This window comes from Poecile atricapillus, chromosome 2 (assembly GCF_030490865.1).
Source record: "Poecile atricapillus isolate bPoeAtr1 chromosome 2, bPoeAtr1.hap1, whole genome shotgun sequence".
NCBI lineage: Eukaryota > Metazoa > Chordata > Aves > Passeriformes > Paridae > Poecile > Poecile atricapillus.
The window spans coordinates 62,091,582-62,116,030 of record NC_081250.1 but is presented as its reverse complement, the minus strand read 5'-3'; the positions used below and the strand labels follow the sequence as shown (position 1 = coordinate 62,116,030).

Below are 24,449 nucleotides of genomic sequence, written 5' to 3'. Positions count from 1 at the left end.
ATGAGTTAACAGTATAGATTCTGGTTTTGTTATTTGGTTTGGGTTTTTGCGGGGGCGGGGGGGAACGCAAGAGGTGGGGAAGAACTCCAACCACCGTTTTAATAAAACTTTGCCTGGGTCAAGATTTTCTTTGCCTGGTCATCCAACAGATCTCCTTTGTGAGACAAACTACGCATGTCAGTGTAGAGCGAGAGCCACAGGCTGTTGGCCAAAACATGCAAATTCCCTAGAGACAAATCCTGAGGTGAGGAAGAAGGTGGATCATTTTTGTTTGGCTTTTGGGGATAAAGACCATCTTAAAGTCCCAGCTATTCAAAGTTACTACACAACATAATCTACAGATATGTTGCAATCTAACCGTTTCCAAGATGCCCACTGCTGCAAATATTACAGAAGATAACACCAGGTTAGCACAGTGACCTCACCTCCTTCCCTTTCCAGCTTAATGCAAAACACATCAAATGGTCTGAGAGAAGACTTAATACTGAGACAACATTTAGTCTGTAAGTGAAGAGTTCTGGAATTCCCTTCTCAAGAAAAAACAAACAAACAAACCCATAATAATAATAATCTAACAGAGAGGCCTGAGTCACTGCAGCACAATTAGAATCAGACATCATCATGAAGCAGGATGCTCCCTGATGTGACTGAGTCAAAGATGGCATCTGGCCACTGAACTGCAAGTAAAATGCAGCAGTTACTCCACCTTATCTTCAGACATTTACATAAGTAGGGGGAATTTAAAATTACCTTTTGTGCATTTGATGATCAAATCTAGGCATAAAACCATGTAATCAGTAAGAACAATAACCCTTTTCCTAACTTTTGTTGTCCAAGAACTACTGTTTTTATTCTCATATTCCAATTCTATGGAAATTTTCCTCACAGGACATGCTAACAATACCTAGTCTCTCCAATGATCAAATGGCAAGCAATTAAATTACCAAAAAACCCCATACCCTACTGTAAGGATCACAAACTGACCATTCTTCCCCCTTAAAACTCTTATCTGCAGTGGATCACACAGAGCAGTTAAAAAGGTTACCAACTACACATGCTCATGTGCATTGACTTAAATGTCAATACAGCACTGTTATAGGCCAATTTAATCTATTATCCTACACATTTTCCCTTGGTTAACAAAGAAAATGATAAAAGAATCATTCAATGAGTTCTAATTTAAACACTGATCTTGCAAAGAGACTCTTAAAACTAAAATATTGGCTTGCAGCCAAGTGTGTCTCCTAGAAAAGCAGACTTTTTTGGGATGTTCTTAAAATGGTAAAAAATGGTCAGACTGGTTTTCAAAAGGTCAAAAATGATTATGCAATAGAAAGAGAAAAATTCTGTCTTAAGATAAAACAAATGTAAATATAGCATTTTATTTTGTTTCCATAATAAACATTAAAAAAGCCGGGCACTGATTTGGTCTATTTATAAATTCTGTTTTGGAAAATTGCCAAATCCCTCTAACAGAAGTAACAAGATTACTTAAAAAAAGAAAAGTGTCAGGCAAAAAGGCAGAAACTGCTGGGGCATGCACTATCTGCAAAACATTCAGAGCAGCTGCAGCAAAACTCCCCTCTCCATTAAAACAGGCAGGCAAACACTTAAACATTGCTTCGACTAGTGATGACAAAACAGCAACCTTGAACATTCACAGCAACTATACTTCAAGGATTCAGCCAACCAAAACAATTTTATGGACAACTGAGACCTTTGGGAAAACAGATTGCAAACACAGCAATTAACAGAGTAAAAATAAGGCACACAGGAGCCCTATTGGCACATGGTCCCAATCAGCAAGGCTCTTCAACATGTACATCAGGAAGGCCTTTTATGAGAAATATCTGCATCCTACCGAAAGAATAAGCCTTGTACAGAAAAGATGGTAAAAAAGGAAAACTATTTTATATTTTTCTGATGTCCAGTGCAGGAATGGCAGAACAAGCAATCCCAAGCTGAGCATGGAAGCATACTTGGAGTCAATACACAGAACATATGCCATGAAGAAACAACTTAAGTATTGTAAATATTATCTAATGTGCTCCCTCCTTTCTCCTCTCTTCACTGATTCTTCTTCCTTAAAATGGAAGTGGTGGGTATTACTCTTTTTTCTTATAGAAGTGTGCAAAATAATTACTTTTTTGTATTAATTTTTTCTCCCCAGAATCCATTTTCCTGAAAATGGTATTAATGCACCTGTAAATATGACTATCAAAGCCATGAGAAATTCTGCTGATGTTCAAGTCTCAGACTCAATAGCCAATATTCAAACAGAGCATTATCAGGCACTGAAAACGACTTTTTAGCAGAATTTTTTACCGACTTGTACCAAAAGTGTAGCTACCAACTATATCAAAACTATTGAAATGTATTTGAACAGAGGTATCTGTGGCACAAACAGAACTTATTATACTTCAAGCATCCTATATGAATTAGTTTTTAACTACATTTGCAAGGTGTCTAATAGTATTCTTTATTCTCATCAATAGTCTTCTGGGCCTTTAAACAACAGAGGGAATTAACAAACAAGCCTTAAAATTTCCTTATTTACTGCAAGATTCTGTATCTCATATTTTATCCTAGCATCTAAAAGAGAAAGCTAGATAAAAGGAAGCTGCCAGAAACCTGCCACACTAGGGCAGAAGGTTACAAACCTAAGATTTTGAATGAAGGGATGAACTGGGTATGGTTCAGCACAATCATATAAAAATGGAAATTGATGAGAAAGAACTAGCTGGGAAGTGCTGGATCCTGGTACTACTACATCCAGAGTCATTGTAAGTATGCACATTAGCCTAAATAAAGTAAGTTATGTAGGCCATTTCTAGGTTATAGAGAACTATACTTGGAGTGTTAGAAACTATTAGAAATTGTACAAAATATTTGTTCTGGTAACCACAACATTTAAGAAAAACAAAAGATGTGGGGCTTTGACTGCTTCAGCAAATACCTGCAGAAGTTCAAGATGCTTATTTTTCTAAGAAGATAACTAGATGGTTATACTAAATAATATGATGGTTATTTTTCTAAGAAGATAACTATAAGTTATGGCTTCTTCAAGAAGGCAAACTGGGATGCAGGTCCATGCATCCATCACATGTGTCAGTGAAAAATCTGGAGTTTTGTCTGAAATTCATCTGTACCTATGGCTTTAAAATTAAATTGCAGATTTTAATTAGATTTTAAACTAGAGGAGCCAATGTGCCTGCTGCTGCAGTAACGTATCACAGAATCTAAAAAGACAGCCAAATGGGTGTTCACATCTTAAAAAGCCAAAACAACATTCTGCACAACTTGTTTTCATTAAGGTTCATAATCAATGGCTTACAGAAATAATAATTTTAAGGGTTTATGCATGTAAGCATACTTACGGAAAGTACTTACAGGTAATGAGCACCATACCCAATATTAACTGCCTGTCAGCTTAAGCCAAATTACATAATTAGCTTCAAAAGGAGTTTAATTTCACATTCATTACTCTTCTGAAGTCTAATCCTCAGTATAGGCCAGGCAGAGTCTGGGGCTTCCGGCATTTAGCAATGCAGTACCCAGATTGAACATAATCCCTAACACATTGTCTATGCAGCTATAAAATGTTCCAGATGTATGACCAATGTTTCAGAGCCATTTCTATCTGACCAAGAGGTGGCAAATTAATCACATTTTGCTTTCATTGAGAAGCTGTCAGTCTGACAGGTTGTGTGACTTATGGGGCTACCTGGTTCCTAAAAAGGAAAGGAAGGAAGAGCTGAGGAAGGGAACAACTGCTGACAGAGACAAGTGACACAGGAGATACACGAGGAAATGGCAGAGTCTATACCAGCCACCTTAATGTCAATGGAAGCAAATAAAGAACTGAAAATAAAGTTGGTCACTGTGACCACACAAGACCTATGACAGGGCTGAAGAAGCATGAAGGGAAAATCTGAAGGGACCCTGGGACACAGCTCAGAGATCTCAGCTCAGAGCAACTGTTTTACCTTTGTCACAAAATCACACTTAAATGCGATGTCTGCAAAAATAGCAAAATATAAAGCAAAATAGCACCCCAATATCCTTATATAAATTTTTCTATCACAGCTTCTGAGCTACCAAATTGAATTGGGAAAACAATTTATCCATGGGAGATGATAAAGTAGCACATTAAAGATAAAGAGACTTCCAATATTTACAAAATTTTATTTAAAAAAAAATTTAATTTTAAAATCAACTATGTGCAGTACCCTAAAAACTGTAGAAATCAAGAAATCTCATACCACATCTTTACAAACTCAGCAATGCCTATTTTTCACAGATGGCACTAACCTCCCTCTGTCTAAATCTGATAAATATTTCACATAACATCCTAAGTTTCAGCACTATAGCTTAAGGATATTAATGACCATCCAGCTATACCTAACAATAATGTGACATTTACGCACAAGTCTGCAGCTGCTCTGGTTTTGTCAAGGAACCACAAGGCCATAAGCAAGCTTTTACATAATGACCAGAATAACTTTATCTGCCTATAATGGAACATGAATGATGCACTACAGAAAATGGAGGCTCTTGTAAAAACATTTCCTGGTGAAATTACAACAACAGAAAGGAGAGTTTTCTTCCTTTTAAAAAAATGTTTAGCAATGATCTCTTTTATTAAGCATATCAACTGATAGAAGAATTCTCCTGCCCTTTCCCTGCACTACAAACAACACAAACAATCTTTTCTATGTGAATTCTGGTGTACTTTGGCAACTTTTACACTAATTATTAATTCCTGACTATTGTCAAGTGCAAACAAAAATGGTTTATTTATTACTGGATGGTTTTTGTTGTCTTTTAAAAATATTCTTTTAAACAGAACTGTGTGTAAGGAAATGTTTTACAGGCACTACTTATTCAGTCTTTCAAATGTTTTTATGACTGCATTAAAATTTTGTCTTGTCTTGGTCACAGCTTTAACAAGCTGTGTGTGCGCCTTGCCTGCATGTCAGTTGGATTAAAATATATTCTTCTGACATTATGACTCTTCTAATTTGTAAGAACATATTTTTTAATATGTTTTCCTTTTTTGAAGCTGTGTTGTTCACATACTTCAGCAATGCCCAATACTTCTGCATTGGTCAATATTTTCAAGCAGATACATATGTAAAAAGAGACAAAATACTTACCTTTGGTGGTTTTCTAGATGATTGGCAATAAATCCAGCAACAGTGATGTGAAGCATGAATACACCATTCACATAAAGAGAAGGGAACAAATAAAAAATGAAGAAACACAGTCAGTGTATGTCATTACTATAATTTGAACATTTTTTTTTAATCCACAATGTATTTAAGAGTAATCAGATCAGAAGATATTTAAATGACATACCACATATTTTTAACCAGTAATTACTTAATTACTAATACCCTCCCACATTAAAAGGAAAGTATCAGACTCCTTACAGATATAAAAATCTAACAGAGCTGCATTCCAGAAGAAAGACAAGTATCTGTTTTGTCATAAAAGATGAAACACAGCCCATTTCTGGTGGCAAATAAATCGAGCCTGCAAACTGGCAGACCAAGGTGCCAGGGTGAAGCCCCACTGAATTCAGCAGTGCTACACAAGCAGGTCCAAGGTAAGAGTCAAGCAAATGTTTCTTGAAGAGATTAGAGAAGTGAAGAAAAAGAAACTTGTGTAGGCTGTGTTCTCCCCAATCACAGAAAGCCCACAGAGCACATAAGAAACCAATGTAAAAACACCATCACCCTTCACACCCAACTGCAACAAGTGCTATCAGAAATAACACAGGGATGACAAATCCCCAGTCTAAAGACACCAGCTCAGAGTACTTCAAATTGTCCTTAAATGCTTTCATGCTTTTGCTGGCAGGCATACGGCCACATTATAATCAGCTTGGGTTTTTCTGGTGGGATTGGTTTCAAGTGAGATCGCTGCCCTGTCTCACTGTGCAGCCCTGTGCCCACTGATGCCAATGCAAGAGAAGAGGTGAACATACAGTACAGAACTAGACTGAGTTAGGTCATTCATCAAAACTACAACCTTAGGCACATGTTTAAACTATATATGGAAATAAGAATTTTTCACTCGCTATTCACATCAAGAGGAAAAAAGCATGGATGAAGGAAAGAAAGAAAACATGGATGAAGAGAAAAAAGCACGAGAAAGGTCTGTAGACAAACACAAGCAGAGACTGCAGTAAGGTTTATAAGATAAAGACACGGATGAAAGGTATAGCAACCGACACACTATACAAAATTCAAAGATATCAAAAGCCTGCACTGTCAGTGCAGAAACACTTGGGACCAAGCCATACTTTCATCCACCAGTCTGTACCAACCCCATACCATCCCCACCAAGACAGGAGGAGTGCAGGGAAGACACAAAACACTTTAAGCAGTTTTCTTAGCAACCCACAATACAAGGGCTCAGCAAAAAACTCTGAAGGGACGCAAATCCACAAACACATCTTATGCAATCTTTTCTGCCTACTCTCAGCTCATACCTCAGATGACACATCTGCCTGAAACAGAAGTTACAGAGCTGGGACACAGGACTGGTGTAATGCAAACATCGTTTGCCTCCAGCCAAACCACTCACTGCAGCTTTACCCTTTCATTAGTACTGGCTACACAGCTCAGTCCATGGCTAGCTCATGTACAGGTGGCTCAGAACTTGCACAGAATGCACTCCTATCTATTTGAAAAATACATTTAGCTCTACCCTGAATATTATCATTTTAATCCATTTTCAGATGTGATGCAAACAATGTTATCAGCTTGTCTAGACAGAGTCCCAGCACCACCTCTAAACTTCCAAAAGAAGCTCCTATTGAAAGAAGTTATCCAAAGTTTTTTGGAAAGCTTTTAAATACACTGATACCTTGAAAAACAATTCAGGATTATATCAGCTTTACTAGAGAATTTCTGATAGACTGCTGTACAGATTCAGCAGAAGTCCTAAACAGTTTCCTTGCAAGTAAAATCCATCAGAAAGTTTATCAACTGCTTTTCCTTCCTGAGATCATTCATATAAGTCCTAATTGGAAAAGGTACAGAACATCACTGAAGTAAACAAATGGTTTGACACATAACTCTTAAAATATTTACTTAAGCAGTGTAAGCCACTACCTTTTTTGAAGTTTCCTCTAATATCACTTTGATGTCTATTTCAAGAAAAGAGTAACAGTCACATTTTAAAACCCTGGTGGACGGCAAAGCTTCCCCGTAGCATCATTGATCTGTGGGATTTCAAAGCACAAGGAGCTGCAGCTTCCTACCATATGTCACGTCCAAGAGCTCCAAACTCTTAATACCAATTTCAGCAACTCCCCACATCACCAACAGCAATATGATCAAAGGCCTCTGGAATAAGTCTGCTAAATTAACTCACAGGATAGTTTTTTAAGCTATTTGGATATTTCAGCTAATCAACTCAGTGTAACCATTGTTCTGGTAGTGATTCAGATGGAAACACTCCAAAATACTTCAATCAAAGGACTCAAACTAATAACTAAAGAACTGTTTACAGTTTACCAGAAATCACATCTGTGGCAGCTTAAAGATGTGATGTAAAATCTTGCATTAGCCTAACCAATTTTTGACATACTTTTTTTTTTTGTTTCCTTTCTTTCTTGTCTTTCTTCTAAAAACATGTGCTTCCTTACTTCTTTCCATTTGCAGAAACCAGCATTTTTCAGCTTCATAGATAACTGAAGCTGTCTCAATTTTTACCAGTGACCATACAAATGTGGTCATTCAGTGTCACATCTGGGGCTGGAGAGGCAGAGACACGCACAACACGCATATGGACAACCAGATCAGAGATACAACAACTAAGATGTTTATTTCCAGGAGTTTTTAATTCCATGTCTAGTCATCATGGTGTCAATGACAAGATACAGCTATGCCTTTTGAGTGACAACAAAATCTCCTCTAAAGCAGACAGCTAGTATATACTTCAGGAAATTATCAAAGTTACCTAACCTTGTAATGCATCTGCACAACAGCAGATTTTGGTTTAATCTGATGGCCATCTTCAATCTGTACACACAGACAGAAGACTGACTATTTTCACATGCCTGGAATTCAAAACCCAAGCACATACAGCCAAGAGTCTGAAAAATATTCTCACAGGTCAAAGGAAAAGTATGAATTTCATGACCACAAAGCCCACTGAACTTCTGGACTTCCTCCTGCCTTAGTCCTTAAGCCATCATGACTTTAGTAAAATACCTAGAATGATTTTCTAACTTTACTGAACAGTGTGTCTTCTGTGGGTATCTACTCAGGCTTTTTGTTTCACAACAGAACTAAGCCTCTCCCGCCCTGCTTGGCTAACACACATCAAGATCTCAGAGTGCTTAGCTACCTCAAACTTTGAGCTAGATGAAAAAAGATAGGTTACAGAAAGGTTTGTGCTAATGTCAACTTTTTTTTTCTGTTATCTCTTGCTGAAACTAATCTCAACACTTGCCACGTTTGCTAAAAGTGACTCACAAAATGTCACTTCTCATGTTCTATGTCAGCACATGAATGAGACGTCTTCCTGACTGCATTCACATTTTCTCTCTAGCACCTCAGCCCATTGCCTGTGACAGCACACCATGAGAAGAGTGCATTTTGCTAGTAGTTTAACAGCAGCAATGGTTCTTCCTTCATTTTTTAACTATATACATTCTCTTTCATAGGAGTCTCCTTTTGCCATACAAAAAGTTGATACAAGATGACACTGCATATTCTGACTAGAAAACTAGTCCTTGGAAATAGGAAGCAACAGAAGACACTCTTGCACTATGAGCATCCAGATGTGTGCCATACTGTAATTTTAAAGACTTAGTAACTTTCAAAACAAGACTTTTTTGTCCCTTAGTGACTGTAGTCAGCATTCCCAACCAAATGTTGCTTCTACTAGAAGGAAAGTCATTTTATACATCAAAAAAACCTTGAAAGAACTATTTTTTCTCTGCGTTTCAAGTAATGAAGCTTCATCATCCCATCCACCCCCAGCCTTCAGTCAAGAAACTCACCTTCAATAGGGACAAGGTACATTATAAAACAAGAAGGTAGGCATAAAACCAGGTACTCCACATTAAAAGAAACAGAGGAACAATGTGTCTCTGAAAAACAGGTCTTAGATTCTTTGGAATATGCACACAGCCCAATTCATCTCCAATTCAACTGTTCTAAGCAGCCAAGTAGGTCACAATTGTACTATAATTATTTCACATTTTGGAAAGTATTTGGGGTTTTTTTTTTCCCCAATACTTTCACATTAGTTAATCAAGATGAAGCAACCATAACAAGCTATTTTAAATAACCACACACAGCATCTATGAATGAATGAACCAGATGAGTTTGCAACTCTTGTAAGCTGACTACACTGAAAGTCAACATCTAAGACACCGAGCTGGAAAAAACTTTTTGCTCTCATCACATGTGCAACCACAGCAAATTCACAGTACTGACTGATTTCCCAAATATATAATTGCTTACATTTAGTGGTTACATAGTCATTGACATACTCTTCAGGGTCACTGGTCAAAAGACAGCAATTATCAATATACAAGAAAACGGAGAAAAGTCTTCAGGTCTTTTTTCAACTTGTCATATAAAACACTCTTTCCTCTGAAAGCATAAAAATGATCAAATTGCAAAGATCATCCTGATAAAAATAGTATTTTTTACATTTCACTGCTCCAGCATCTCTGGAGTCTAAAGGCCAACTGTTCCAAACAAGTATTATAGTTTTTTTGAGTGGTTTTAAATTTGGTTTACTTTTTTAAAATCAGGCTCCCTTACAGCTCAGGCTGAGCCTGTCACCAGCAGTGTGTGTTTGCCTCAGTCAGTGGCAAAGTGCAAGGGAGCAAACCTGAGGAAGGATCACTGTAAGGAGTGTGCCTCGCTATCCAGGACAGAAGTAACTGCACTGTTTGTTTATCCATGTGTGTGCAGCTTCCAGAGTGGCAGCAGCAGAGACAGCAAGCACTCCGCACTCCTAACTGCAAACAGTGTAAATTATGTAGAAGCAGAGAGATCGTGTTTCTCCTGTCTTTCACAGTAAGGTCAAGCAGCTCTAGGACCCCTCCTTGTCTCCTGGTTTATCACTGCAGGCTGTTACCTGCAGGCTTGATACCAAGCACCTTAAAAAGCACGGCTTTATATTATTGATGAACACGGTACTAAACTACTTAGATAAAGATCACAGTCTGCCACAGCAGCAGTTTCAGGTGTTTATACACTGCAAACTACTGGGTAGTTCACCACTTTCTCTACAAAGAACACAGAAAAGGACAGTTATTTTCCCATTTCTCCCATGAATTTTCTAAACAGAGAGTAAAGTAAATGGCAGGGGCAATGCCCTTAAAGGGAACAGCATCCCACCTTTGTGCTTGTCTGGGGGGTACCTCCTGTACAGCTGACTAACGAAACTGGCATCACGATTCCTTAGTGGGATTCTTGGAAGAGTTACTTTACATACTGTGTGAGCATACATACATACACAAATATAAATAATTAGTTATTTTATATTCTTGCATAAGGTGAGCAGCACATGCCCTGTTTAATCCTCCTACCCAGCAAAAGCCTGTTCTATAGACAAAAGAACCCTTTGAAGAACAGCAAAAAAACCCCAAACATTTTAACAAGTAAAGCAATTTGAGCAAGTGCCTGCATAATAAGGTGGTAGCTGATCATAATCAGAAACACCATGAGAGACAGACGCATACTCTAATAATAAGTTGTTCTCACACACTTTATGGAAACCTACCACATGCAAAGAGAGAAAAGTCAGACGCTGGAATCAGAAGGATAAATACTGCAGTGCAAGTTAAACAAAACAGGTATTACAGTAGCAGAGTGACTTCCATGACACAAAAGAAACAAAGACTCCTGGATATTTCACCATAACAGGGTTCCACTGAAGTTCAGTCACTACAGCAAGGAAACTAACCAGGTTATGAAACCAACCCAAGCTCATTAAAGAAAGTGAAAGACATTATATTCTGACATTTACAAGATGGAAGACAAAGTGACAGCTGTCCAGGAACATCATTAGTTGCTAACTTACCTTCACTCCCAAATTCTGAGTATTTTTACTGCCCAAGGCATCATTATTCCAATGCCAACAATTTGTTGATGTGAAGTTCAAGTGTTTCTAGCCTCTACACAGAAGCCTTGATGTCATGTAAAAACAAGTTCTATCAACAGTCTGAAAAAGGACTGATACCTGCCCTACATGCAATTGTACATCACAAACAGCAACTGCCTTAAGACAGCAGTCACCACCCATCAGCAGAAAGATTAATACTCTGCTAGAAAACTCACCAAGAAACTAAAACCTGAATACTCTCCCACATAAAATAAGTTGGGGTTTTAAAAGCCTGTTTCAGTTAATTTGTTTAGTTTCACTGAAAAGGCAAAACCTAACTAAAATTGTCACTCTGCACTGAGATTCAGGAGCTTTAATGCAATCCTGCTGAGACCCCATCTAGAATCCACCAAGTTAAATGATCTATTTTCACCAAATCTTTAATCATACAAATTCAAAATTATCCAAGACTCTAGTTATTGTAATGAACACCTGCTACACCAATTACAAGCATAATATAACAAGGATAACAAGCTTGTTCTTACTAACATCCAGCTATAGCCACATGACAAAGAGGCAAAGGAATGAAAGTCTACCTAATGTCCCCAGGTACATTCCCAAGTAGTCCTGTCCCTTTTAAAACCAATTATTTTCCCCTCCTTTTCAGTAAAATTGAATGTGCAAGAATCTAACCAAGTAGATTTTTACCACCTAATCAGGTTTAACTAATCAGGACAAGGAAATGAGGGAGCGGGAAAAGAATCTGATCTCAGAACCCAAGATCTATTAGCGCTTAAGGGTAGTCTCCAATGAATCTTAGTCTGAATGCAATGAGACTGCTGTCAGAGCAAACATGCTACAGTTTTGGAAAGTAAGTGGAAACACATTCTAGGACTGTTCATAAAATTGCAGTGGCACTTATTAGGCACCTATAATTCTTATCCTGTTGCATTTATTACCAGTGCTTTTGAGGAGAAAACACCTCAAGCATTAATGGGCATTTCAACTCTGTGCATAAACTGTGTGGAGACTCTCACAACCAACCCATCACCGGAGTTGGCTACTGACAGCTATTAACTACATCCTAAGTCTCCCACGTCAATGGAAAATGTTGCCTTTCAATACTACTCCTGTAGCATTCCTTCAGAAAGGCTGCCTGTAAGAACCATCAAAACACCAGTGAAGATACACCCCTTGTGGAAGTAGTGCTCAAAGTGTCACTGACAATCAACAGCTTCACTGACAAGGTGGAAGACAGAAGAGCTCTTGTCAGTGGAACGACCGTGTACCAGAAAGAACTAAAGCATAAGTGTAAATCAATTAACTGGATCTGAACTTTGGTTGTAACACCTTGCTTTCTTCAACAGTTGATAAACAAAAAAACACACTCTTTTTGCTGCAAGATAAGCATATTTTTCATACTCAATCAGGACAACAAGGATATTGTTGAGAAGTTACTGCATGTACAACAGTCCTAACCATGTATTCTGACTGAAAAACAGACAAGAACCCCCAGGTTTCACTGTCACATTCCTTTATCATAACAGGGAAAACTATCATTCAATTGTCATCTACTTTATTTTACTAATGAGATTTCAAGAGAGATGCTAATTGGATTTGACACTTCATCCTTTCACACAGCTCTGCAACCCTATGTTAGTATTCTTCAAACAACTGCAGTATGAAAAAGTTATCTGAGATTCATCAAAACTCACAAATTACTGGTTTTATTTCATCCTAGCATGTGTTTTTATTGCCATGAATATTAAATGAACTTATCAGAATGAAAATATCATTCATTTATTTGTAATTAAAATTAAATCTTAGGTTTGATGACAATACATTTTAGCACAGCAAATTCACCAAAAGCATTTTGCAAAAAAAAAAGTCTGTCTCATCTGGCTGCAATACCAGCTGTCAACTTTGAGATGACATTATTTGCTTTAACAGACAGCCTTAACATCTGCTACCATTTACCAGAAAGTGGACATAATACAGAGAAAGATGATGATGGTGATTCATGGGATAAATAAGGTTTATTGTGTGGAACAATTCACCAAGAATGTAAACTCGAATCAACTCTACATAAATAGTAAGATCTCCTGAGCTGTTGCAGGACCAACACCTAAAAGTACTGAGGAGACTTTATTTTTACACAGCATTGTTGTGGTTTTAAAACAGTAACTAAAAAAATTACTTATTTCTTGCTGTGAGATATGAATTAGAACAAGAGAAAAACAGGCTTAAAACTTAAAGGGAATAAACACAGTTTATTAACAAACTACAAGAATAAGAACACCAGAATAAACTTCCAGAAAACCCTTTTATCTCCCACTACTTGACCATTTCTTTGTACACATGATAACAGAGACAAAAAAACTTTAGAACTTTGGTAGTTAAAAACAGTCTCAATTCTTGCTAGAGTCTTTTCATCAGTCTTTGTAGAGAAACAGAAGTCTTTTTCTGCTAACTTATGGTGTTTCTCACAAGAAAACTATTTCTATTATAGTTTTCTATTGCTCTGATGTCAGCTGCCCGGAAATCTGTCATCAGTTCTTCTCCTCCCATTTCACATCACTCTGAGGTGTGTATGGGCCATGAGTTTAGGGATGTCATTTTAAGGATAAGTCATTCAAAGGCAGAAGTCTTCTTCATCTGTCTCTGTGAGCTTTCCTGGAAAACAGTTTTCTCATTGCCCCCAAGGCTTCAAAATCTTCACTCTACCCAATTCCAGCAACTCACTGTATCACAAGTACTCTCTCTTTTGCTACTTTGAACACTCTATTCCTCCCAATACTCTGTCTTGAATTAAAGGAGTCTTTTTAAACTACTATTGTCCATTTCCATAGCTTTAACAGAAAGATATTTCAGCTGTAAAGCATCTCCTTATTCTCTCTTATTTAAAACGTAACTCTTCTCCTCACTGTTTTTGGTGTTTCTATGATGTCTTCTTCATGTTGATTGTCTCTCTTTCTCTGTCTTTCTGAGAAAAGGAGTAATCTGTACATTTTATCCAGGTAGTAAAATAATTAAAAGCTTTAGAAACGCTGCAAGAGTTCATGGTGTCAGGTTTCAGTCCAGCAGCAGAAACTGAAAACTAAACCAGGCTGCCAGCTCTGCCTTCCTTTCCTCCCCCCCCACCCCCTTTCGTCCTCTGCAGCCTTGTCCAGCTGAGGGAGGGGGGGATGGAGGAGGCCCGACAGAGCCTTGTTACCTTCTCAAAAGCTGAAAACAGAAGAGGACAAGAGAGCTCTGACTGTACTTCTTAAGGGGGTGTTCACAGGTTGAATTCACTTTTTAATGGTCAAAACTGCTGTCAATTTTAGAAATGACTGATAATTGGTCAGGAGAAAAGACTCCCATCAGCCACCAGCAGCTTCAACTTCCTTAGCTCTCAAAACCACCTTAAAGGTAAAGCTACCCCATGACAAGCATTCATGCAAGTGACACCTCTAGAAATCTTTCCACAGAGCTCTGCAAAGCTTAAGAAGCAACCCAGCGTGTTGCTTCTTAAGAAAACCACATAATTAATCCAAAGGCTAGAAAAGTTCTTCATGGTGTGTGGTCCAAGTTTATCAGTTAACAAATCAGGCAAGTAACCACTTTTACAGAGAAATGACATCAAGCACCAAGTTACTGAATCTATTATGGAAAGGTACAACCTGAATGCACCTCTACAGTCTGAGAATAGATCTTTCCCAGCAGAGATGGGTGTCAACTGTTATGGCACTCAGTTTTTCTTTTCATCTGAGGACCTCTGACAGAGGCTAGAGATGCCTTTCTAGTAGACAACAGAAAAGTATATCAGAACATCCTACATGACAAGGGATGTGAGAAAAAAAAAGTCTTTAACAGGCTCTCCTTCTCTGGTGAGCTGTGAATTTGTGAAAATTTGTATAAATATTATATTACTTTGAGCTACAAGCATTTTTACAGCAAAGCTTGCAGGCCAGGCCTCTCTAGCAGGCATTATGTGATGTATGTAACGTGTACTTGGTGGAAATGACAACCACCTCCTTGCCAGATGTCTTACGATAAATCACAAATTACAGGAGTGACAAACACATCACACTTTTAACTACTACAATAAGCACTGTGGAAAAAAAGATCCCTAAGTCTCTATGAACTGAAAAATGAAGTATACATTGCTTTAGTACAACAAAACAGGAAATATTTAGACTTGCAGCAGCCCTACAAGTCTAACATTTTTGCAGGGCTAAAAAAACAAGGATCAATTCATGACAGAAATATATTAACAGATAACAAATTAAAAGATGAAATGATTAAATGATATTTCAATCCAATATTAAGGAAATTTTTTTGCTAGATCTAGTTGAATCCTAAATGTTTTGGATTCATGTTTTTAAAGAAGCCTGGCTTGATACGATGAAGAATAATAATAACGTGGGGGAAAAAAAATTAACTATTAGGAACTGGAGTATTTTTCCTCTGAGGAGAGGCTGAGGAAGCTGGCATTGTTCAGCCTGGACACGAGAAGGCTTGAGGGGAATCTCATCAAGGCATATAAATACCTGAGGGAGGATGTAAAGGAGAGAGCCAAGTTCTTTTCATTGGTGCCCAGTGACAGGGCCAGAGGCAATGGGCACAAAGGGAAACCAGAGAGGTTCCATTTTTCAGTGTGAGTGTGACCAAGCTCAGGCACAGGCTGCCTACAGAGGTTGCAGACTTCCCTCCTTAGAAATACTCAAAAGCTGTTTGGACAAAGTTCTGCTCAGATTGCCCTAGGTGGCCCTGCGTGAGCAGGGGGTTAGAACTGGATGGTCTCCAACCTCAACACTCTAGCGGAAAAAGCTGAAATCACTTTTTAAAGATGTGGCACTCAGCAGTATGCCACTTTATGGACCTTACATATATAAACATATAGAACATGAATAAATAAATAAATGTATAAAATATGATCTGCAAGGCTTCAGACTCAGGAACTTTTAGCCACTACTATAATTCCAGACTTGTGTCAATTTAAAATAAATAAGTAAATAAATAAATAAATAGATAAATAAAACCCACCTCTAAAAATCCTCAGATCATGTGTTCCCACACCAACCGATACACAGCAGTTTCATAGAAGAAAAAAATTCAATGTAATATAAAATTTGTGGCAGCTCAGCAACCTTCAGTGAGGTTTCATACCTGGCTTTCATGACCAAATCTTTTCCACATCTCCAAAAATATAGGCAGTCTTCTGTGAAGAATATTATTCACTGTGCTCATCAAGGGAAGTTACCAGGCAAGGATGGGCATCTAGGTTTCACCTCTTGATTTTCAGTGACCAAGCTGGGACAGTACTCTTAACATCATAGTAGCAAATTTCCTAGTTCTAAGCAGATGGTCACAGTCATTACTAAGAAAGTAACAGTACAGCTGTGGTGGAAATGAAATGCCTAAAGACAAACTGAAAAAATACTCAGTAAGACTGAGAAGGGATAAGGTACAAATTAGAATAAATCTTAAAAGATTTGTATGTGCAAGTCAGCAATGTAAATGGGTAAAACAGACAAAGCTGATTTACTGCTGACTTTACAGAGACTCTACTATAGAGGGAAGACAGTTACAGCTTTGAAGTGCCTTGTGGAGAATGAGTCCACAGATAAATGCCAGCATTTGTAGTGCTTAACTCAAAAACAGAAGAGCAGCATAATTTATTTATTTTGTTACAACAGACTTCATTTTTACAATACCCAAAAGAGTTGGCCTCTGTCCCATAAAAATTTCAATTTATTTGAAAACCAACAGCAATACTACAGTGTAGGTCAAGAGTGAAATTCCTGATTAAGTATTACAAGCATTTTTCCATATAAGAAATGGCGATTTCAGAGTAAATGTGAACTCACATGATGACTAGCATAGCGAGAATGCAGTTCATAAGACAGTAGAAGAGAAAAAAGTCATCTCAGACCTCACAGACCTTAATGGCTTATAGAAAGTCTTATTAAAGAGGTCACAATATAATGGTACACAAGTCATTACTGTGATCAGACAATTAAGAATGAAAATGGATTTTCAGTATTTCCTGAAAAGACAGAAACAAAAATTGTGTCTATTCTTACAGCTAAAGAGTGAATTTACATCTGCCAATACACATTAGCTGGCTGAATAAAGCAATAAAACAGAGAGCAAGAATCTCCATGTCATATAGTCTATAACTGTAACAGGCAACAATGCCATAAAGTCTTTTGAGATTGAGTAGCCTTCCACGAGGCAGAACAGCACTGACTTTGAATTATTTTGACTCATTCTCCTGCTGCCCAGAAAGCTTTCCCAAATTCTGATAGTGTAGAAATTGAATCTCATTTATTTTGTTCTTGTACCAACACTGTCCTGTAATTTAACCCTTCAATCAAACTTGGCATTCTACATGTGCTCTCATATGTTGCACTTCCCTCACAGCTCTAAACCCAATTCTACATAGGGAGGTTTTGCAGTTCTCTTCAAATCAGTTTGAATTCATACTTCTTAAGCATAGTGAACCTGAAATGCAGAGAATACAACAAAAGTCCAAGATATTACGAAGTCCAATACTACCAAAGAGTCTCTTAGAATGGCATTGTTCCATGTTGCATTCATACAGTGCTGTTTATGTAGGAATATTTGCATTTTAAAAAATTGGAAAATAATGGAGAGAAAAAAAACTTTCAGCACAGAAAGCATAACTCTTTCCAGACTTTGCTATATTCCTTCAGTACTCTTGAAGAACTGTTGCTAACTCTTCTGTGAATTGCAAAGGGACGAAGCATGACACATTTTGGTTTGCATTAGAGACCAGAAAGGAGGTGAGAACCATAGAAATTGCTTTATTTTCAAAACCTGAAGAACTACTTTCGCTAGCAAATTCTTTCTGAGAATATCTCAGAGAAAGGAAAACTTTGAAAGTAGAGATTGTATCTTTAATTAGGCTGCAGGTGAAATAGTTTTATCGCCGCAGGAGATGGGGGAGGAGGAAAAACAGGTAGGGTTTCAAGCATGTATGCTGTTTCAGGTCTGAGGCAGAATGAGTAAGCTTCAGACCAAAACACTGGCAACAGTTGCTCTAAGAATACCTCACTTTAATTGCCCAAGAGGCTAAGCCAGTTTAAGAAGTTTCTGCTCTTCTCCAACTTCTTGTTCCTTGCTCCATGCCACAGCCTCTCACATTCAGCTATGCTTCTGCTGGAAAAATGCAAGGCAGTGGGAGGGTTGGGGGGAACATTAATTTGTTTTGACATTCTTTATTTGAAAAATTATCTTAGTTTTACAGAACCAGAAACCAGCTGTACCAATGCAGAGAATATACACAATAAGCATCAATGTGCAATGAACCCAGGGAGAGGGGGTGAAGCTGTACTGACTGCTAGACCACTGCCATATCACTGAAGGGGCAGATCCTGCCTCTGACAGCCATCAGGTCCCTTTAATCAAACCACCTGATGAACACAGCCGAAAATTCAGCAGCAGCCTAGTGCAGCTGCAAAACACAGCCATAGACAGAAAATACAGATGGAATTGACTGGTATATTTAACCTTAATGGCCTTCTATTACTCGTTTGTTATATACTAATTTACCTAACCATTTTTAAATCAGACTTCTAAAAGTTGACACCCTGTGGCAAAGTCCACAGTTTAATTATAGATATAGCTTTGTACTTGCTCTGAATCTACCTTCTGATAATTTAAGTTAAAGTACCACAGTTCCTGTAAGGCAGTAAATCCTTCCTCCTGTTGCTCGTGGATGTACAGATCTCTAACCATTATCCCTTTTCTCGTCTCAACTGTCTTCTTCTAGACTAAAGACATCTTGCTTTATTATTGGTTCCTCATGTAGAAGTGGTCCATAAGCTCACCACCCTTACTGCCATTCTCTCTCTTCCCAGTTCCAGCAGACATTTTTGAGACAAGAGAGCCAGCATAAAACACAACAGTCAAGAGCACTTTGCAGCTGTCCAGAGACATGAAACTCCCTCCCTCATTCCCCACTCTTTCCTGACGTGCTTTCCCAGTAGGTCATGACAGCCTCTGGCCATTTTTCACCCACTTGCTGAGCACTGAGCTGAGGTTTCCCTCGAATGAGCACAACTCCAAAATTATTTGCCTGGGAACAGGGAGTCCAAAAACCATGGCTGGGTTCATAAGGTCAGAAGATCTTTGTGCTTCACAGTGAGTTTCATGTACCCTTTTATCATTCAGCCACAACCCACCTGAACCCTGAAGGTCCTCCCACAGCTTTCTGAGGCCGCCATGCTCCAAGAGCAGCCACAGCAACACCATCTTGCCAATACATTCCATCACACCCATATTCACCTCTTCTGCCATTCATTTATAAAAGATGAAATACCAGACCAAGCAGAGACCTCTTCAGGACTCCACACATGATGTTCAGGGGAGAAAGAAAGGATTTTGCCTGAACACTGGCTCATGCCTACTGAGTCTATTATTTTTATTAAGTGGGAGAAGCTAAAAGTCAGTAGTCCATGGGTTGTGGCTGGCTTATTTTCTTCCAAAACACTCAAAGCACGAATATCAGTGCCTTGACAGCTTAAAATAACTCACTGGAACTGTAAAATTATTTTGAGTATTGAATCTTACAGAAGTCTTTATAAAAACAGACTAAGGAAACTTGCAGAAAGGGCACATCCCCCCCAAAGGGAACAGAATCATCTGCAAAACCCTGGCTAAACTATATACCCAATACCATTCATATAGGAATTGCTGAAAAGAAAAGCAGAAAATAAGAGAGTCTTAAAAATGCTATTAATATTTTCACTAGACATTTGTTTTTTAAAGTAAATTAGGTGTGGATAAGTTAACTACAGAATCTCTTGGTCAGCTCCCAAATATATGGAATGATGATGCCATTACCAGAATGTCATTTTACTGTTGTTTCAGAAGAAAAAGATGCAGATTAAAAGAATTCAGCAATTAGGAAAGAAAGTGATAGAAAAGTCCAAAATCAAAATGACAGCACTGAGCTTTGCCATATCCTTCAAAAGCAAAATATCCTTCTGCCTTTGGATCTGTATGCACAATCAAATCTAAAGCTTGGGACATGAAGCAATATTTTTCTTTAAATATATTGCGAACAAATTATGTGGCATCATCAAATTCAAAAGCTGCACCCAAGAAATTGTACTTCAGAACACAAAAAAAAAAAAAAAAAAAAAAAAAAAAAAAAAAAGCAAGGCTAGAGACAGCAGGGACTAAAAATATTTGCTTTATTTGTTGTTTTCTTCTCAACAGGTTGCAATGGAAAATTATACAAACATCTTAGCTTTTCTACCCCTCACTTTCCAAATACTGAGGATCAAGATAAGTGAAACACACATAAGCTTCCTTCAAATGCAGCTTTCCACATTTATTATTATAGTATAAACTGAGTGGCTACATTCTGGGATTGCAATTTTGTTTTTATTTAATGTACACTGTGCTACCTCTGATAAAAATAGAAGTTCTTTGCTTTCCCTACTGAACACACATGTACCTTCTCTTCTATGTAACACCTGTAGGTAACTAGTCAACAGAAAAGCAGAAATGCAATTATTCCATATTCAGTGTGTCTCTCCTAGCCTAAACAACTTCTTTGTAGGTAATGGAGCGTATCCCTAACAAATAGAACCGAACCTCAAAGGCTCAATATAACATTTCCTTTAGTTATGCATCAGTTGCATAAAAGTTACTGTCAAGCTCAGACAAAAACAAGTTAACTGCACAACATGATATATGAAAGTGGTAACCTTTCAATAGAAACCTAGCTTTTCCAAATGGCTGTTTTTTAGACTAATCCACATAATGAGGGTAATTAGTTACTCTGAGAACCATAACTCTTGACTCTTGGGCAGTTACAAATAGATACAATTTCTGTACAGTGCTGCAAAAAGTATCAAGCATTTTCTAAATCCTGTCTCACTCAAAAAACAAACAAACAACCAAAAGCAAAACAAAAAACTAAAACAAACAAACAAAAATCACCTCAGGAAAATAACATTGTATACACTAAATCAAACGCAACGCCAGCTTGTCAAGAAAAGGCAATAGTATCACATTCTACCCAGGAAGGAAGGAAAGAAGGAGTGAAGGCAGCAAGTGGAAGAGAAAGATTCCTTTTTCCTTAGAGAAGAAAAATGACCAAAAAAGAAGAAAATGACCATTAGTAGTCACCAAGTGGAAGACAAAAATATTCCTTTAGGCAGCTACCTTTCTACTCTCCTCAAATGAAATTGTTTGGTTGTTTTTGTTTTTTTAAATTTTTTTTTAAATGCTGTTCTAGTGAACTGGAGTGACCCTAATAAAACCAAAGAACACCTGAAACAAAAAGTCTGAAATATTGCCAACATTAATTTTGGCCAGTATTCTTAACAGAGTCTCACTAACTGAGCTCAAAATCATTTATGGCTTGAATGTTTTGGATTAAACTCTGCTGTATCAGAGCAAACTCACAAACAGCAACATGGCAGTTTCAGTTAGTCTTTGACCATTTTTCTATGGATATTTTTCAGATCTTGTTTTAACTGCCATGTGTTTTAATATTTGTTGTAGCAACATGATAATGAAATGTGTACAAGTCACTGCAATCACGTAACTCTTCCAAAACTACAAAGACAGGATTTATTCCAGTTGCAGAGGAGTCACATCCTCAACCTCCAAGCCAAGCTTTATGTTAGGCACTAGGTATACAGCTTAGAAATAGAACTGTATAATGGAAATACTGAGAAGCTCTTTGCCATAGCATCACTGGCAATAAAAACACCCAAGATTACAAACAATATCATCATGTGAGCATTCCAGGCCAGCCTATAAATAGAAATCAGAAAGAACTGGCCTCCCACAAATACGGTGTCCCAGTTCAACATGTATCCGCTAAAAATACCAAATATGTTCAGTAATGTTAAGTCCATCTGAATTTTGTGAATTAAATACCTATTTATACATCTGAGCTCTTTTATTTAGCTGATTATAGTTCATGATGGACAACTCCGATGTTCTGACTGAACAAGTGCATACTTTGTGAGTGTTACCAGTATTTGATTTATCCAGGAATATGCATATATTTATGGATAAATCAATACTTTCCTTGATAGTACTGAAATACCATGACTAAGAGGCTGTCTTGATCAACATCAAGATTAGAATTTATGATTCTGTAATTAATTTAGGATTCCAGCCACAAAATCAAAAAGACATGATATTATGCAGAGATTCTTAGGGATAAGACGGTCATCTGTAGCTACCTACAAAGATGATAAAAATAAACATTCAGAAAAAAATATTTTTGGTACAAAAAACCATACTATTTCGATACCGTTAATTAATTTTCCAGAAAGAACAAGAGAACAACAGATTCATATTAATGGTTACACCAAGTACTTATACAATAGAGGGAGTGGACACATTCCTCAGGTAGCAGATCAGTAGTACGCAGCCTTTCAGAAACAATCAGAACTTCCTGAGAGATAATGGAAAAGATAATTCATGTATTACTCAGGATAGGCTTATTCATTTTGCTTTGCCAAAAAAAGGAAGGTGTTGGACACTTAGGGAAGAAGATGACAATTTACTTGAAAATATTAATGACTTGAAAGTTTCTCAGCGGCTGAGAATTGATTAAATTAATTAATCAGGTTCAGTTAATGATAATTGAATTAAATGTCAATTTTAGCAGTTTATATGGATGTAGCCAATGAAAAAGTTGGTGTCTCTGCAGCAAGTCTCACACCCTGCACGTTTTCTATACTTTACCAGCTTCTGTAACACTATCTCACACATCAACTGCTTCATTCACTGTAACAAACCAGTGACAGTGAAGTTAAATGAAGAACAGAAAAAAAACCCCTGGATTTAAACACACCCCAAACTATCTTCACTTGTGGCATTCATCAAGCTGTCCATGTCAAGCCCTTTAAACTTCCGCAGAGCTGTTAGTGATTTCAGCTTGGCACAGGAGCAGGCGCAGCAAGGCATGCTCTGACTGCCAGCCCCCTTCCCTGTAAGGCCCAGAGCAAGGCCTGGCTGGTGGCTCAGTAACCTGTTCTGGAGATTCCCAGCAAAGCACTGGCACCTGAGCAGCAGCACCAGGAGCTGCTACAGACTGCAGGGAGTGACCAGAGCTGAGGACCAGAGTTAACCAGCAGAACATCCAGCCAGCACTGCACATACACCAGAGTGCCAAGGTGTCGGGCAACTCTTGCAGAGTATTCTCCTGTTCCCATCCCTCTCCAAGCAACAATCACTGATCTGGCTCCTGACCACTCCATGCAAGCTGCACAGATAGAAGAGTTTACTCTAGAAAACTAGACACGACCTTCAGCAAACACCCTCTAGAGCATCAAGGGGAAAAAAAGACGGGGTAGGTCTAGGAAACCGTAACACTCGTTTTTCCTTCTTCTGTGACTAGTAAGTTTCATTTACCATACAGCACTGAAAACTTAAATTTACTAGACAAGTTTTAAGTGCAAACTCCAAAATGACCACAAAATACATGGAAATTTCTTTAGATTGGTAACAATGCTGAGACAGTGCCAAAATTTTCCAGCATCCTGGTACATTGTTTTAATCTTCTGTTTAGCTGCAGTTACAGACCTGCTTCAGAAACCCAAATATTTATACGGATACTAGCAATAAATAGAAAATACTCCAAGATAGAACAGGAAACTACAACATTCTCAGTGTTAAAGACAACTAATTAAGTCTCTGTGATGGACAAAGAAGTGCCAACACTAAATGGTTCTTTTTTTTTACAGAACCACACAGAGCTTTTAATAGAGTATAAGCCAGTTATCCTTGGAACTACATCAGTTGATTACTGATTATATTTAAAGAATATAAATAACAGGAATTTCAAAGTATAGATTTTATTCCTGACTAGCAGGACAGATCTGTGCCGTTACCAAAAAGTGTTCAGAAATACAGGGAATGTATGTGAGACAGTTTCAGTTTCCAAGTTGCATGTTGAAGCAGGAATGTGCTCTTTTGTTCTATTTTTTTCCCCTCATTTAATCATAATGAAGTCACTTGCGACGTTACAACGGTTTCCAAAGCAACAGTCCAGTCAGATGTGATGAACAGAAGATAAGGGTGTGTGGGGAGAGCTCTGTAACCCACCAGTGATCTTGGTGGGAAACCCAGCATTCTGTAAAATTCATTTTGAAATTCATATTCTGCAAGAATACCTTCATATAACAGGATCAACATTAAAGAAACACAAGATGAGGGTATGGGTGTTTTTCCAAAATACCTCAAAAGAATTTGTAAATCTGCTGGTCTGTTCCATGGGGAAAACACAATAGATATAAAAATCAAGCAGAAAAAAGATACCGTAACCCAGAGTTTACAGTTGCAATAATGCCAATGATAATCCAATGACTGGCTATACTCACCATCCT

The 24,449-nt window shown here is 37.8% G+C and overlaps 1 protein-coding gene across 5 annotated transcripts in view; it reads right to left on the bottom strand.

Annotated features, from left to right (window-relative positions):
• The window catches only part of KIF13A (kinesin family member 13A), a 104,860-nt gene that overhangs the window by 58,692 nt on the left and 21,719 nt on the right, over positions 1 to 24,449 (bottom strand). For all 5 annotated transcript variants that reach the window (XM_058832501.1, XM_058832504.1, XM_058832502.1 and 2 more), the window contains exon 3: positions 5,157 to 5,169. In XM_058832501.1, coding sequence (XP_058688484.1) covers positions 5,157 to 5,169 — 13 coding nt within the window. The remainder of the gene's footprint in view (positions 1 to 5,156; positions 5,170 to 24,449) is intronic.